Here is an 18,254-nt window from a genome sequence, read left to right as displayed (position 1 = left end):
TTTTTTTAAAGAATATACAGGGAAAGCAAAAATCTCTAGACTAAGACTAAGAAGTTATCTATAACTCTTATTTTATCATGTCTACTGGAGAGGGATATGTATGCCTGAATTGAAGAAGCCCATCTGCTGTTTTAACCATTGCTAAAAAGGGCTGTTGATCCTCTGAGAAGCAGAGGAGGAGAAAAGAGCAAGGCAGCACAAAGAATAACCTCCAGAAAGACTGCAAATGTCTTATGCTTCTATTGGCCTTACCTCTCCAACACGTCTGAGTAGGATAAAACTGAAGTTACTATGAGTTCAGTTACCACAAGGTTTTCTTAAAATAAAATATATAGAGATTACTTGAATTTAAATATTCAATTCATATGTAAATGCCCTGCCATAAACATTAATCTAATGCATATCCTACCATAAGAGAAGTCTTCTAATTTTCTTCCCTGCAAGAGCAAGGGATACACCCCGAAATATGGGAATACACTTACACAAAAGGTCCTGCACAGGGTTATTCCAGCATAGTCCTTACAGAGGAGCATTCCGGTTGTAGGAGGGCTAACAACACTGACTCCATCTTTGGCCCTCCATCTTGTTCATGCCCATGCAGTGACCAATCTCAGGACTATGTGTTCTAGGCCCTGTGGAAGTTAATGTATGCCGTGACTAGAATGTGGGGAGGCTTGTTCTGATCTTCCCTAGAGAGGAGCACATAACAGGCCACTTCAGGCAACTAGTAGAGATCTTCTGGGGCACAGAAGGTGCCACTTCAGGCAACTAGCAAAGACAACTGGCATACAAAAGACCCTACTTGAGATAATTAGTTACATCTTCTGGCACACAGGACGGCACCACTTTAGATAACCACTCAACAGCCCACCGCCATGCCCCTTGCTCTATAAAAGCTGGGGATTAAGGTCCGGACTAAAGGAGAATTGCAGAGAAGAGCTGCGTAGAGCCTGGATCATCTGTCCACCCAATCCCCCCTTATCAGTAAGCTACCCTGAATAAAACTCTGTCTAACCATTACGGAGCGACTTCCTTCATTCTTTTGATCTCATAATGCCTTCTCAGTATCAGAGGATACGGTACTGACCCTCTTCTACCTCCTTTTTTTTTTAATGTTCATTTGTTTATTTTGAGAGAAAGAGAGAGATGTGTGCGGGAGGAGCAGAGAGAAGTAGAAAGAGAATCCCAAGCAGGCTCCATGCTGTCAGTGCAGAGCCTGACGCAGGGCTCAATCCCATGAACCTTGAGATCATGACCTGAGCAGTTCCCACGAACTGTGAAATCACGATCTCAGCCGAAATCTAGAGTTGGATGCTCAGCTGACTGAGCCACCCAGGCTCCCTACCTCCTCCACCTTCTAACACCAGGGCCTTTCTCTCAAATCCCCCAGCTTTATAACAGGCACCCATGTATAATTCCTCCCAGCTACTGTTCATACAATTGCAACCGGCCACCATGCTGCAACAATATTTATGACCCCTCCCTCCCTATCATCACACCATGTTTCCATTCCTTGCTGCCTCTGCATTTTTACCCCATGATTCTGGGACCATTTCCTTGAAGGAAGCTGAAGCTGATCTTTATCCTCTCCCACTTTCAGCAAAAGCCTTAAGCCTCTGTAAAATGTTTAATGACCAGGCCATTCATATTTCTTTGTTTCTTAGTATAGCATGCCTAGCACTATCACTTCTAGATATTAGAAGTCAAAACTCTTTGGTTTTAGACAAATTAAAGAATCACCAAAGAATAATATGGCCACACTCCCTGACAACGGTTATAGCTAACACTCATGCGACAAGCATGTAAAGTACAACCTTCCACATCAGATCTCATTGGCTGAGAACCTATGCCAAGAGCTGAAGCATGAGAAAATATACATATATTCACAATGAGTGATAACAAGTTGATATATATTTTTAATAGAATGAGAAATGTATTTCAGAGACAAAGAGCAACAAGCCAGCTCTATGTAGATGGCATCACCTGGGGTAAAATATGTACCTTATACCTCACCCTAAAACACAGTCTTTTTTTTTAATGCTTATTTATTTTTGAGAGAGAAACAGAGCACAAGCAGGGGAGGGGCAGAGAGAGAGGGGGAGACACAGAATCTGAAGCAAGCAAGCAAGTTCCAGGCTCTGATCTGTCAGCACGGAGCCCAATGCGGGGCTTGGACCCACAAACTGTGAGATCATGACCTGAGCCTGAAGTCGGGACACTTAACTAACTGAGCCACCCAGGTGCCTCAAACACAGTCTTTACATAAAACAAATATTGCCATTAAAGAACAAGTGTCCAGTCACTCAAATTTAGTCTTTCATCTTGCAAAGATTTTGTTCACCTAATATCTTAACAGCCATATCATAAACTTAAATTTATATTAAATATGTCTAGGGAATCCAATTTATTGCACCAGCAAAATTCCCCTTAGTTGGACTATCTACCATATCACTGCTAAATAATTTAACAGAGTTGTATAATTTGGCAACGAGGATAAAAATAGCAGTGAACTCTTATAATTTAATCTTTGATGTGTCTCCTAATCACTGTAAAAACTCCAAAGAGTTTCTTTGCCATTATGCAAAAACATTTATTGCAAGTTTCATTACTGCACATCAAAAATATTTACTATATCCAGCAAATTACATAAATCTATAACACAGAAATATACAGTAATCATTTTAACTATAAAAATAGTATTTATGGGGTATTCTCCTTGAAACACCAAGGGCCATAAATAGTCTCAGTTATACTAAATAATCATGTAACTATTCTATTTACAATTTAAATAATATACTCATAAATGTGCTGAAATCTCGAGACTCCCTGATTAAAAAGAGAGGGGATAGTGCCAAAAACATCTCAAGGTCATATTAAATAATCAGATGAAAGACAAAGGAGTCTGCACTAAGGCTGTACTTTTTTTTTTAAGTTTGTTTATTTACTTCGAGAAAGAGAGCGCACGCAAGAGAGAGAGAGAGAGAGAGAGAGAGAGAGAAAGCATACACAAACAGGGGAGGGGCAGAGAAAGAGAGAGGGTGAGAGAGGATCCCAACCAGGCTCAGTGCTGTCAGCACAGAGCCCGACACAGGGCCAGATCTCACTAAGTGAACTGTGAGATCATGACTGAGCGAAGATCAAGAATGGGATGCTTAACCAGCTGAGCCACCCAAGTGGCACCCTTTCCTTTTTAAAAGAAGTTTATTGAATATACTGCAAGGGAGCAGCAGGCAGGACAGCAGAGGAGAGGCTATCTGCCAAGGCTGTACTTTTAAAAACAAACCAGAAAGAGAAAGCTTAAACAGACCAGTAATAGGAAGCTGACTCTCCTCTGCTCAGCTCTGACCCATCCTTATAAAAGGACTGACTTGAGCCTTGCACAGCTTTCTCCCTACCCATGAGTTTGGCCTTCCAAACCCTATAAAAGGCTCCAGCCCCTAGGGTCCTGTTTGCCTCTAGAACTCCTTCCAGATGCCCCCTTCAAAACAATTTTCCCGGTCTCAGCTTCAGTACTGGATGACTTTCCGGCTCTTGGCCAGGCACATCCAATGCCCCCTACCTCACCCACCATTCTCCTTTGCTATGGGTTTTGCAGTCAAGGTCTGCCCAGCTAATAATCAAGGCCATTCTAGGCTAAGCCCAGGATACTTTCTGCCTAGTGTTAGCAGTCAGAATTTAAAATGACCATCTTTCAACTTAGAACAAAAGAGCAGAAATGAAATACATTTCAGCTGTGGTATAAGAAATATCAGGTCTATATAAAATTCCTATATAAAGTGCTAATGGTAGAATCTTATCCCTTAAAAAGTGTCAGAAGTTCAATATATATTTCAAATGTAGAGTTTTATTATGAATCAAAGAGCATAAAATCATAACCATGAGAAGCATGGAGCTCCTTCCAGACTTGCAATGGACGTGGAATTGAGAACCTGAAAGCTTAGCAACTATTTATACCTGACACCACTCTTCCTGTAAAATAGAACTTACAGAAAAACAGCTGTTACTGTACCATTAAAAAACCAAAAGCCCACTTTGGAAAACAGTTTAGCATTTCTCAAAACAATTAAACATAAAACTAAATGAAAACTTAGATCCACACAAAGATTTCCACGTGAATGTTCATAGCAACATTATTCTTAATTGCCAAAAACTGCAAACAACCTACATACCCGTCATCAGGTGAATGGATAGACGTAATCTGTCTATATCATATATCTATAAATGAAATAATATTCAGCAATAAAAAGGAATGAACTGTGAAGACATGCTACATCAGGGATGGACTTCAAAATCATGTCAAATAAAAGAAGCTAGACAGAAGAATGCATATTGTGTGATTCCATTTATATGAAATGTCCAGAAAAGGTAAATTTATAAAGACATAAAAAGGAGGTTAGTAGTTGCCTGCGGCTGGAGACAGGAACGGGGATTAAGTTTCAATAAAAATGAGGTATCTTAGTGGAGAATTGAAAAGTGTTCTAGAGCCACCTTTGGTGGCTCAGTTGGTTAAATGTCAGATTCAGCTCAGGTTGTGATCTCACAGTTCGTGTGTTTGAGCCCTGTGGGTTGGACTCTGTGCTGACTGCACAGTGCCTGCTAGGGATTCTCTCTGTGCCCACCCCTCTCTCTCAAAAAGGAATAAATAAACTTAAAAAAAAAAAGAAAAGTGTTTTAAAACTGACTTATGTTGATAGTTGCACCAGCCAGTAAAGTTAAATTAAAAAAAAAAAACATTGAATTGTACACATGAAAGGGATGAATTTTATGACGTGTAAAAACGCCTCAATAAAATTGTTTTTAAAAATTGCAGGGCGCCTGGGTGGCTCAGTCAGTTAAGTGACTGACTTCAGCTCAGGTAATGATCTTGCAGTTCATCAGTTCAAGCCCCGTGTCAGGCTCTGTGTGGACAACTCAGAGCCTCAAGCCTGCTTCGGACTCTGTATCTCCCTCTCTCTCTGCACCTCCCCCACTCACACTGTCTCTCTCTCTCTCTCTCTCTCTCTCTCTCAAAAATAAATAAACATTAAAAAATAAATAAATAAATAATAATCACATTGCTTAATTTATGTGGTAAATATGTTCCTAAAAGTTTGTATATTTGAGTTTATACCTGATAAGCATAAACGAAAGCATGGAAAATGACGATATAACAATAGATATAGAAGAAATTTTAGAAGTTATTTCCTAAAAAGCATACACAAAAATATACTGATAAAACTTATGTGGACAATTCTCCAGGAAAATACAACTTCCCAAAGTTGGTTTAAAAACAAGTAGATAAATATATCAATATCCATCAGAAATTACCGTTTATTGGGGCACCTGGGTGGTTCAGTGGGTTAAGCATCAGGTCATGATCTCACAGTTCCTGAGTTTGAGCCTTGCATTGGGCTCTCTCCTGTCAGCGCAGAGCCCACTTAGGATTCGCGGTCTCCCCCCCCCCCCCCACCACTTACGTGCGTGCACGAGCACTCTCTCTCTCAAAAATAAACATTAAAAAAAATAAATGACTATTTATCAAGGACTTATCTCTTTAAAAGATTACTGGACTAGTCAAAATAAAGGTAAGGACTTTTAAACACTAAAGATACGTATGTGACTCTTATAGTCTCCAAGATAGTGTTTCAAGGAATTTTTTGTAAATAAAAAAATTCATTTTATACAGTTTTTTAATTCCGATACAATCTCATTCATTATTGATGATGTAAAAATTCTAATAATATAACAGCATATCTATTTTAGTAGTTAGTAATAGGGTACCTAAAGAGACTGGATCTTAAAATTCTAAATTAGAAACTGTCTTAAAATCAGTTGTAACTTTATAAAATAAAAACTAGAATTTGCAGTTGGGCAACTCTCCCTTTTGGGGGGAGCAGATTCCCCCAGGAAATCCTTGGGGTTCTGTGAACTCTTCAGAGAGCCTGAACCAACAGAGAAAAGCAATTACACTCTCCTCAGGGTGTTAACTGCGGTGTTTGCCCCATGTTTGCGTTTGTCTTCCTGCCCCCTTCCTGAAAACTGTCTATCCTTGTCTAAGCACTGGATCAGGGAAAATTAGGAGCCAGATCGAATGCAGGAGGGCTGTACAATCCTAATCTATTCCTCACCTCATGCAGGAGTAAAGACTGTGACAAAGACATGTACTTGGTGTTCTAGGCTACAGTCATCACACATGGAATATTATTTAGAGTTGAATAAGTCATACTTTGGGAAAGATACTGTCAAGCCATGGTAGTCAAGTCAGATCATCACTCTGAGATTAGGGGTCCAATTTCACTTTCTGAGAGTAGATGTCCCCAGTGCTTTTCACACTGAAACAGAACGTATGGTGCCTTGGACCAGAGAAAAAAAGAACTTGCCCTTTTCTCTGCCTATCTCTAAGTAGAGGCTATAGCTGTGCCCTCCTACTATGGTGGCAATGACTCCACAAGAAGGCCTGTGGGTGGGTTTGGGTCCATGGGTACTTGGAGTGACCACTCCTGGCAGATGTCAGCAGTCTTCACTGGTGGAGGGCAGCTGTGCCCAGCAGGGCAGCTGTCATGAGAGTCACTGCAGGAGATCTATCAGAGGCAGGAATGGAGGGGCAAGGTAAAAGACAACAACAAATCTCCTAAATGGTTGAGGAACACACTTGGAGACAGAGGTAACTTATAGCAGAAAAGCCCGTAAGGGCTTATGCCATAGTAATTTAGATAAAAACAGGAGGTATAATTCCATTCTGTAGTCACAACTAGAAAGGCCAGCAACATATGGGCTACAACGATGAATTATGCAACATGATAAAGTTGTCAAATAAGAATATCAATATGTTCACTCAAATTGACTAGAAAGGGGTTCAATAAAATCTAATACTCATTCCCTTAAAAAAACTTATTATACAAGATATAGGATATTGCTTTAACATAATAAAGACTAGCTCTCAAAAATCAACAATCAACATTCTACTTAACAGTGAATACAAGACATATTCCCATTCCCCAAAGAACCAAAACATGGGGCGCCTGGGTGGCTCAGTCAGTTAAACATCCGACTTTGGCTAAGGTCATGATCTCACAGTTTGTGAGTTCAAGCCCCGTGCCGGGCTCTGTGCAGACAACTCAAAGCCTCAAGCCTGCTTCGGACTCTGTGTCTCCCTCTCTCTCTGCCCTTCCCCTGCTTGTGCTCGCTCTCTCTCTCTCTCTGTAAAAAATAAACAAACATTAAAAAAAAAAAAAAAGAACCAAGACAAAAATGCTATTATCACCAAATAATAGAGTTCAGGAACTGCTAGAGAAAGCATTAAGATGGGCAACAGTAATATGAAGTAACACTTTGGAAAGAAAAAACTTTTTTTTTTTTTTTAACGTTTATTTATTTTTGAGACAGAGAGAGACAGAGCATGAATGGGGGAGGGTCAGAGAGAGAGGGAGACACAGAATCTGAAACAGGCTCCAGGCTCTAAGCTGTCAGCACAGAGCCCGATGCGGGGCTCGAACTCACGGACTGCGAGATCGTGACCTGAGCCGAAGTCGGCCGCTCAACCGACTGAGCCACCCAGGCGCCCCAAGAAAAAACTTTTATAATTCTCCAGTAATGTTATTGTCAAACTAGAAAATCCAAGAGAAACAAATAAAAAGCACTAGCAACATTAAAGAAATTAATAAGGTATGCAAATCAGTGACTTTCCTAAATATCATTAATAACTAAATTACAAAACATGGAAAGATATCCACAGTAGCAACAAAGACCACAATTCCTATGAAAAGGTTCTACATGAAATGTGCAGAACCTGTAAAAACCAAAGTACTAAATTTTACTGAGAGACAAAATAGATGCTTAAATAAAAAAAAAAAAAAAAAAAAAAAAAAAAAAAAAAAAAAAAAAAAAAAAAAAAAAACAAAGAAACAAAACAAAAAAACACAATGGTATTGGATGGAAAGAATAAGTACCTATAAAAACATGTACTTTTCCCAAATTAAAATAGAGATCTAGTGACAATTCAATTAAAATTCCAAAAGGAGATTGACAAAGTTAGTATAAATTTCCATATTAGAAAAGGCAAAAATATCTAAGAAAGTTTACAAAAGAAAACTAATGAGAGATTTTTCTATGCTAGATATTAAAACATTTATAAAGCTACAACAAATAGTATGAGGATACCAGGCCAAAAAATTAATGAATAGATCTTCAGAAGAGATTGGTTTGGGAAGACATTAAAATATACAATAACTAAATATGATTAATAAAGGATCGTAAGTTAGTGGAGAAAGGAGTCAATAATGCAAGATCATGGTGTGGGGAAAACCAGGAGTCTCTGTTTGCCTGTCATCCAAAGTCTTTTCTGTGTCTATGAGACCCTATATAATCTGGGTCCTGCTATCTTGCCAACCTCATTAATTTTTAAGTTTTTTTTTTACTTATTTTGAGAGAGAGATAGAAAGCAAAAGGGGGAGGGGGCAGAGAGAGAGGGAGACAGAATCCCAAGCAGGCTCCGTGCTGTCAGGAGAGAGCCCGATGTGGGGCTTGAACTAGCTGAACTAGCCGCAACCCAGAGTCAGACGCTTATCAGACTAAGCCACCTAGGCACCCCAAGCACCCATCACTTATTTTTATTCACAATGTACATAAAGCATAGTTAAGGAAATGAGACTTCCAGACCTAACTTCCAATTGGATTCATACCCTGTTTTTTGTCCATTGGGATTTCTACTTTCCCTGCAAATTCAAGAGTGCTAGCAGAAAGCAATCAAGAGGTGATTGATTGGCAAATGATTAGAAGGTGACTAATTGGCTAAATGAGAGAAGACAAAACTGGACTTGCCCATTTGAACAGAATTTGGATGTTCCTTGTCTGACCTTGTTCCTGCTTCTCCCCCTCCCCCTACCCCCATCTCTACACCACCTCCCACTTGGCATGGGCAACCCCATCTGCTGACAGCTCCCCACCTCCCTCCTGTCACATAGGGAAAAATGCCACTGATAAAAGGATCTTCAGTTATAGAAAATATTTTTGTTGTTATCAGAATTTTAAAAATGAGAGAATATGTAAAATATAGTCAAAACTTGGGAACAGGATCATCTGAAATCTGTGAACTGTACCACAGAATCCCCTTCCAAAAACAGGCTATAAAAGATGGGTTCTCTTCCTAATTATATGTTTCACATCATAAAACAACTAACCATATCCATGTGGAGTATTTGCTTCTTTGTGGGGTGTGTAGGGATGGGTATGTGGGTGTGTATGGGTGCAGGTGTGGGTGTGCCTACACACCTGTGATTTGTGTTGTCAGGACACCTGTTGTAAAAGGATCAAGGAATATGGAAAAGAAATTTTTTCAAAATTTGTGCAAGGCTTTGGGCAGTTTAATCATTCACTTTTTGAAGAACAGGAGAGAGACTTATAGGAAAAGACCTGGCTTGAATGAATTGCTCCAATAACACATATGTAATATATATTACGTACTATTTTATATAGTGTGTGTGTGTGTGTGTATACACACACACACACACACACACACACACACACACACACACACACATATGTATATACAGTATTACATATGTGGTATAAAATATCTTCATTGAGTCTTCTTCTTTCCCAGAAATGTTTCACCAGTCACTGATCTCTGGAAAGGTCCAATGTGGCCTCAGGACCAGTTTGACCAGGCTAGACCATAGGTTTGGGCTTTTTTTTTTAATTGATCTGTCCTAAAGAGTGAGATTTCACAACTGTGTGACCCCATGAAAGAACTAAAAATCGCTCGACAAAACAGGAACTGGCTGTGCTTTTCATTTTTAACCATATTCCATATTCCTTATCTGTCTTTTGTAGAAATTACAACTTAAAGGTTGAACTCTTGCATAATTTTGTTATAGATAATTCTGTTTACTGAACAGTCAGAAGGAATATTATGTAATGATACTTTTCCTTCCACTCCAATATAAAAATATGTATTATTGGATCTAATCTGCAACTGGAATCCAGCTACACAGAGACTTATTTAATTTGCCTCCAGTTTAAAACAAATAAACAAAAAACTCCACCGGTTCCACAATCCTAGAATTGCCTCATAAGAAAAATAATTTTTGAAGAGCATATTCAATTTTTCACCTTCCTGCTCCTTAATCAACACAACCACAAGGCAATATATAAACTGAAACCATGAATTAAAAACATTCTTCATAAAAATAAGAAAAAAAAAACTTTGTATCAAATCATCCTGGCTCTTATAGCATAAAGAAATCAGCTTTGTGCAACCCATATGTAATATAGATCCCAGAACAAAAAAAAAAAAAAAAAAAAAGGACTTCACATATTCCTCAGCCCAGGAACCTCCATTTATGTTATTATCTTATACTTTGTACTTCTTGCAATTTTAAATTTCCATTGCAATAAGAGGGAAAATGCCCAATGGAGATTCTTGCCAGTATCTCCAAAGAAATTCTGCTTTACCCTTAGTATTCCAAAGTATTCATGCTCTGATAAGTATGGCCATGTGTGTTTCGCCTTTAGGAACAGAATGTTTTGGGGCTGAGATTTCTCCAAAGGAAGTGAGGTAGTTTAGGGCAGAATGGACAGGAAAAAATATCATTTCTTTGAGAACTGATAATCAAGGCTTTACAACTGTCAGGAACCAGAAACTGAGGCTGGGCTATCCACAGGAATAGTGATTTAAAGGAGGAATGTGAGGGAATTTCCACGTCTATGTCACTCCCTCAACTTATGCTATTAAATTTTTCTTATGTTAAAAAAAGTTAAATAGGGGCGCCTGGGTGTTTCAGTTGGTTGGGTGTCCAACTTTGGCTCAGGTCATGATCTCACAGCTCGTGAGTTCGAGCCCCACATTGGGCTCTGTGCTGACAGCTCGGAGCCTATAGCCTGCTCCAGATTCTGTGTCTCCCTCTCTCTCTCTCTCTACCCGCTCATGCTCTCTCTCTGTGTCAAAAATAAATGAACATTTAAAAAAAATTTTTAATAAAATAAATTTAATAAAATTTAAAAATAAAGGAGGGATAGGAAAGAGTCATTGAAACAGAAACATAGGAATCTGACTTTCCAAATCACACCTATATACAGATGCTCAGCTTTTGGGAGCTAGTCCCAAACACTTAATCTCTGGATCTTTTTTGCTGTTTGCCTTCTCCCCAGTTGATAGCCTCCATCCTTTATCTGGTCTTCCCTGTGTCCTGCAAATTCCAGGGAATTCCAATGTCTGGCTTCTAAGTCTATATAGCTTCCCAGTCTGGAATTTAGTAACCATTCTGTGCTAAGGAAACACCAAGGAAGGAAAGAAAATTCCTGCCCTCAAGGTGCTTATACTCTAGTGAGAGGAAAAAGACAATAAACAAAGTAAGTAATTAAAATACAGAATATTAATTCACCATATGACAATGCTGGTGTGGCTACACTGTTTGATGTGCAAAAATGATGATATCATGTGATTCAACCTATATACTAAATGGTGATGAATATTATGTTTTAAAAAATGAAGCAGGGGAGCAGTGCTTGAGTGGCTCAGTCAGTTAAGTATCCAACTTCAGGTCATGATTTCATGGTTCATGGGTTCAAGCCTCGTGTCAGACTCTGTACTGACAGCTTAGAGCCTGGAACCTGCTTCAAATTCTGTGTCTCCCTCTCTCTCTGCTCCTCCTCTACTCGTTCTCTCTCTCTCTCTCTCTCTCTCTCTCAAAAATAAACATTAAAATAAAATAAAATAAAACAAAACAAAATTAAATGAAATGAAATTAAAATAAAAATGAAGCAGGGGAGAAGAACAGGTAGTAGGCTCGATAAAAGAGTGAGAGCAGAGAGGGTTACAATTTAAAATTGGGCAGGGGCGCCTGGGTGGTTCAGTTGGTTGAGCGTCCGGCTTCGGCTCAGGTCATGATCTCATGGTTTGTGAGTTCGAGCCCCGTGTCAGGCTCTGTGCTGACAGCTCAGAGCCTGGAGCCTGCTTCGGATTCTGGGTCTCCCTCTCTCTCTCTGCCCCTCCCCCACTCGTGCGTACGTGTGTGCGCGTGCGCGCGCGCTCTCTCTCTCTCTCTCTCTCTCTCTCTCTCTCTCCAAAGTAAATAGCCCCTCCCCCACTCGTGCTCTGTCTCTCTCTCTCTCAAAAGTAAATAAACATTAAAAAAATTTTTTTTTAAATAAAATGGGGCAATCCATTTCCAAGTGGTACACTTATATGACACTGTTTTTGCTACTTTATCATTATTCTTTTAAGGAGCATGCATTCCTTTATACTGAGTTTTTAAAAACTTTAGAATATGAAAGTTGCCGAAAAAACGCAGTAAGTAACTTAAAAATGTATATTTTAGGGCATTTACATCAAGCAGGAATATAAGATACAAATCATATTAACAGAGTCTTATGCTCCATGAAACTAGGTTAAATACCTGGTATAAAGTGTGGTAGAAAGGCTTTAATTATATATGTTCTAAGCCACTGATTTTAAAAACAAGCAATAAACTGTATTTTAATGAGCACAGTAGAAATATAGTTTATGTCACATTTTTAAAAATTTATGTTACATTTTTAAAATGTACATGATCAAAGAACAAACAACTCCCATTAATGGATCACCCAAATAGTCAATCTAACACAATGCTTTTCAGATTTGTTTGTGAACTACAAAAATGTGGGGAGAGAGGAGAAAAACTTACAAGAGGTAGCCATGAGACAGCCTAATTAAAAAATAAACTAGGGGCTCCTGGGTGGCTCAGTCAGTTAAGCATCTGACTCTTGGTTTAGGCTTAGATCATGATCTCCCAGTGTCGTGGGATAGAGCCCGGAGTTTGGGGTCTGAGCTAACAGTGTGGAGCCTACTTAGGATTATCTCTCTCCCTCTCTCTCTCTGCCTCTCCCCTGCTTGTTCTCTCTCTCTCTCTCTCTCTCTCTCTAAAAAAAAAAAAAAAAAAAAAAAAAAAAAAAAAAAAACCTAATACACGGCTTAAATATTAATATAACACAAATGATATTATCAAAATTTATGACGTTGCAATAAATTCCATAAAAATCAGGATCCTAGTAAGACTAATTATTAAGTTAATCCATTGGACATGGCCTGGAATCTAAAAGGAAGACATGAATTCTCCTCCTGAATACTGACTGATCTAGCTCAAGAATCTAACAGTTATACATAGTGCCCATTCCCCAAAAGAAATCTAAACCAGCAATGCTCAACAGAACCGTTTGCCGTGATGGAAATGTTCTGCCTTGTCCAATAAGGTAACCACTAGGCATGGATGGCTATTGAACACTTCAAATGTGGCTAATAAAACTGAAAAACAGAATTTCCAAAATTATATCATATTTACAGAATAATAGCAGTACCCTACATCTCACAGAAACGGACTCCCAAATCAAAGCATCTAATGCCATTATTAGGAGTCGCACATCATGCAGCCAGTCCTTTGAATCACTGAGCAAAAAAAGTAACTCTTTTCTGCTGTTCTTAAAGAAGATGTGTTAATATCCTAAATATTATTTTCACAATTTACTGCCATTCATAGGAACTTAGGTCACATATACTCTTATGCAAAATATTAGAGTAAGTCCTGCCCTCCACTTTACCTTCTCAAATCTGTTACAGCTGTTCAATTTTAAATGAATATCCATTTCCTGTCATTTGTCAGACTTTATAACTTACAGTCAATAGAAAAGTTTTAAATGTAGTATTTAACTGATATGGGAAGATGAAGTAAAATACAGTAAGAAAACAAAACTTTACAAAAGTTATAAAAGTGGTTTGAATGTATATCTGACCAAAGTGAGAACAGCTCAACAAAGACTTACTGGTTTAGCACGACATCGAGAATAAAGGATGTTCCAAAGGCATCAACCTGGAAGCTTGCCTGGTCAACATGAGTCAACTGCAATATCAAAAAGATAAAAGGTATTTATTATTTAGCCACGGCAATTGGACAATAAGCATTTCTTATGATGATTCAAAAAGGTTTATAACATCATAAATTAGAAAGCCAATTCATCGCGGACATGAAATGAAAAAAACATAAAATCTGCACCTTCTTAGAAGCCAAACATTCACCAGTCTGAAGTAAAATACCACCTAACCTTAGAGGGCAAGTGCCCTACCTTTCTGGTTTATCTCAAGTGGCTAACCATTTCATTTCCAAGAAGACTGCACTTCATTCATTTTATTCTGTATTAAATGACTGGCTCCTCTAAAATTAAACTTTGTATGTTAAAAAAGAGATATGGGGGGTGCGTGGGTGACTCAGTCGGTTAAGTGTGACTTCAGCTGAGGTCATGATCTGGCAGGTTCATTCTAGCCCCACATTGCTTCAGATTCTGCCTCCCTCCCTCTCTGCACCCATGCGTGCTCTCTCTCTCCCGCTCTTTCTCTTTTTCTGTCAAAAATAAGTAAACATTAAAAAAAAGATAGGAAAAATATGTTCAAGAGTAAAATAATACAGTGAATATGAGCTATTTACAAGGAAGATATCTGAATCTCTTAAAAACCTTCTTCATCCTAAATGAAACACACACTTTAAAAATAGTAAGTCAGTTCTAATTTACCAAACATTATTTCAGAGAGGTTTCCACATCTTCCTAAGAGCAAAACTGAACCTCTGCTATCTACTGCAAATACCACCTACGAAAATTTGTTTGGAAAAAAAAAAAAGTCACTATTTTCTATGCTATTCTAGGAACTCCCAGAGAAAATCACAAGGGACTCTAAACTTAAAAAAAAAAAATGTAATGTTACCAATAACACTAATATTAACATATTCAATAATCATATGCATTAACTGAAGTAATCAAAACTATTCCATTTGATTCCCCAAATATTAACTGTAGCTATAGCTAAGCAGGACTATGAATTATTTTAATTTTTTGTTTATGTCTGTCTGGTATCCAAAATTTCTAAAATAAACACGTATAATTCCAACAGTGAAAATAAAACAAACGCGATTTTATAGATAAGAACCATCTGAGCAACTGTATTTATGTGGTACGTGAGGCAGATGGTGTTACTGTTCTCGGAGAACGAGCACATCTTAAAAAAAGAACTATCCTAGGATTCTGTGGGGCATAAAGGGCACCTCAATCATCCCTGGGATCTTCACACATAGTAAGCTTCTGGTTGTAGGTGAAAGGAGAAAGCTTAATTGATAATAATAAAGCTTTATGGAAAGAAAGGGTAATCCTTCTATTTTCAAGTATTTGAAAGAAGTGGGGGTAGGGCATTCCAGTTAGTCAGTTGCTAACACATTCCAATCCCCATGAAACCCGAAGAAAGAACAACTATTTGAATACCTCTCAGCCTCATTACCTCATTACCATTCATTTTTAACTGCTGGCTCTCCCCAGTTAACACCCAGGCTATCTATCACCAAACTCTGGTTTTTTTTTTTCTTCTTGTAATTCCTGAAGCCACACCTTACTCTTCATTTCCATATCTGCCATAGATCATATTCACCCTGATCTAAAATTGACTTTTGGTAAGCCCCAGATTTTCTACTGTATCAAATACAAACTTTCTCCCCCTGGATATCAAGATCCTCCACAGTCTCCTCCCCACCTCCCAGACAATGCCACACAAGTCCCCAAGGGCCCACCTGTACTCTATTCATGCGCAATTCTCTCTTCTCTTTAATTCAACAAGCTGTGTGCATTCCCACTTTTTTTGTGGCTTTCATTCATCACTTCTGCAAAGTGCCATGATGAACCAGACCTTTGGATACTGAGTGATCTTCACCAAGGCCATTTCCCAGAAATGGCCCTATCCATCTTTCAAGATGTAGATCAAACCCCTCCTTGTATCAATCCCTGAGGGCTGTCATAACAAAGTGCCACAGACTAGGTGGCTTAAACAACAAAAATTTACTTTCTCAAAGTTCTGGAGGCTGGAACTACAAGATCAAGGTATAGGCAGATTTGGTTTCTCCTGAGACCTCTCTCCTTGGCTTTTCACTGGATCCTCACATGGCCTTTACTCTGTATGTGTGCATGCCTGTGTCTCTCTATCTCCTTTTTTTTATTTGAGAGAGAGAGAGAGAAAGAAAGGGAAAGAGAGCACGAGCAGGGGAAAGGCACAAAGGGAGAGGGAGGGAGGGAGGGAGAGAGAATCTCACTCCATGCTGTGCATGGAGCCTGATGCAGGGCTCCATCCTACAACCCTGGGATCATGACCTGAGCTGAAATCAAGATATGGACGCTCAACCAACTGAGCCACCCAGGTGCCCCCCTCTCTCTCTTCTTGTAAGGACATCAGTCATCCTGTATTTAGGGCCCACCCAAATGACCTCATTTAGTCTTAATTACCTCTTTAAATACCTCATCTCCAAATACAGTCATAGCAGGGGTGAGAGCTTCAACATATGAATTTTGGAGGAAACACAGTTTAGCCTAAACACTCCTCTTCTATGAAGTCTTCCCAACCCTTCCAAGCCTCCTCCTCTTCTCCTCCTCAATACTGTTCAATTTGATATGAGGGCCTCAGTACTGACCAGCATGGGGTACTCAGTAAGTATTTCCTGACTAACTCATTTGAGGGTTTGTTTTATGAGTCACCTGGATACAAAAATGAGCAAAAATTTAACAGCTATAAATTACCTGCTTATAGAAACACACTCCTTCCATCAAGGTTGTTCTTAATGCCATTAATGTCTTTCCTTTTGTCTAAAAGCTTTCAGAGTTTCCTGAAGTGCTAACAACCGTGTTTTGGAACAGGCTGAGGAAAGCTCAGCTTACCAGAATTGATGTCTCAATTAAAACCTCTCTTCCCTCTTCCCTCCATTCTTTCTTGGCATTTACTGTTGTCAACAGGGAAGAGGCCCCATGTTATTCATCATGGCATCATGATTCATTGTAGGGATCAAGATAATATAACCATTCTTTCTTAGCAAGATACTCACTGTTTATATTAATTTCATCTAGTCCCTATGTTTTGTTTTTCCTGTAGCTTCAGTTTATATCTGGTATCTTTATTGATCTCATACATGTCCCAAAGAGAAACACATTACTTAAATTCAAAAGAAAATCTATTGACAGCATGTTTAACTGCTATTTAGTAAAAAGAAAAAATTGCATTATTGATAGTAATAGGAACAAGTATATATTACTATTGTTGTAATGCAAGGCAGGCTTCCTTAGACTGTATACAGATTGATTCATTCAACAAACATCTTCTGAGAATCTACCAAGCGTTAGGAACTATTTTGATCTGGTAGACAAGGTAGTGAAGAAAACTGACCATGTTTCTCTGTTACTGGAGCTTGTTTTCAAGTGGAAGGAGAAAGTAGGTGACAAATAAAATGACAGAAAATTAACAATAAAAAATAAAATTGGAAAATAAATACACTATTCCCAGATTTAATAAAACAAGGTAAACAGGTGACCAGAATAGATGAGATTCTAGGTGGTCCTGGAAGCCTCTCTGAGGAGGTGGCACCTGGGAGACACATAAGTGACTAAAAGGAATCTATAGCAGATAGAATAATGGCCCTAAAGAGGCCCAAACTCTAGCTCCCGGAACCCATGAACATACTACCATACATGGAAAAAGGGAGCTTGCATATGTGCTTAATTTAAGGATCCTGAGATGGATAGACTAGCCTGGATTATCCAGGTGGGCCCAATCTAATCACAAGGGTATTTATAAAACCAGAGTCTTAGAAGGGTCAGAGTCAGAGAAGGAGATGTGATCATGGAAACAGAGATGAGAATAAGGTGAGGCAAAAGCCACGTGCCAATGAACATTGGAAGCCCCTAGAAATTGGAAAAAGCAAGAAACATTTCTCCCCTAGTGCCTCCAGAAGGAACATACTCCTGCCAACACCTGCACCTTCGCTTTGTAAGACCCATTCCAGGCTTCTCATCTCTAGAACTTAAGAAAATTAATTTTTGCTGTTTTGTTATATTAATTTTGTGGTAATGTAATGTGTGGTAATGCTGTAACAGCGGCAATACGAAACCAATACAGCATTCAATGGCAATGTGCCTGAACATTTAGAAAAGGGGTTCAATAAAGAGTTGATTTCACCAATGGTTCCATGTCACTCTCCTCCATGGCACTCACATTGGAAGCACTGATACCCATGAAGGCATAAGGATCAAACTCCAAACATCAGACTTTCCCAACCAAACCCAACTTGCAGTGGTGACCACGACAGTAAATGTTGTCCCTGTATTCTCTGTGACCTTCTATCATTCAGGAACCTGCCTTCTCCATGTTTGTTTAAAAACCAGGCCAAAGAAAAGAACCATGTTTATGTCTTTAGGTTATCTTGGAGAAATAATAAATTAAGTAG

General features: G+C 38.8%; 1 protein-coding gene across 15 annotated transcripts in view; it reads right to left on the bottom strand.

Moving 5' to 3' along the window:
• Positions 1–18,254, bottom strand: part of ADAM22 (ADAM metallopeptidase domain 22) — a 235,764-nt gene that overhangs the window by 181,188 nt on the left and 36,322 nt on the right. For all 15 annotated transcript variants that reach the window (XM_042965798.1, XM_042965686.1, XM_042965704.1 and 12 more), the window contains exon 3: positions 13,774–13,850. In XM_042965798.1, coding sequence (XP_042821732.1) covers positions 13,774–13,850 — 77 coding nt within the window. The remainder of the gene's footprint in view (positions 1–13,773; positions 13,851–18,254) is intronic.

This window comes from Panthera tigris, chromosome A2 (genome assembly GCF_018350195.1).
Source record: "Panthera tigris isolate Pti1 chromosome A2, P.tigris_Pti1_mat1.1, whole genome shotgun sequence".
NCBI lineage: Eukaryota > Metazoa > Chordata > Mammalia > Carnivora > Felidae > Panthera > Panthera tigris.
The sequence above is the reverse complement of the archived record's forward strand: the minus strand, read 5'-3'. Positions and strand labels throughout refer to the sequence as shown.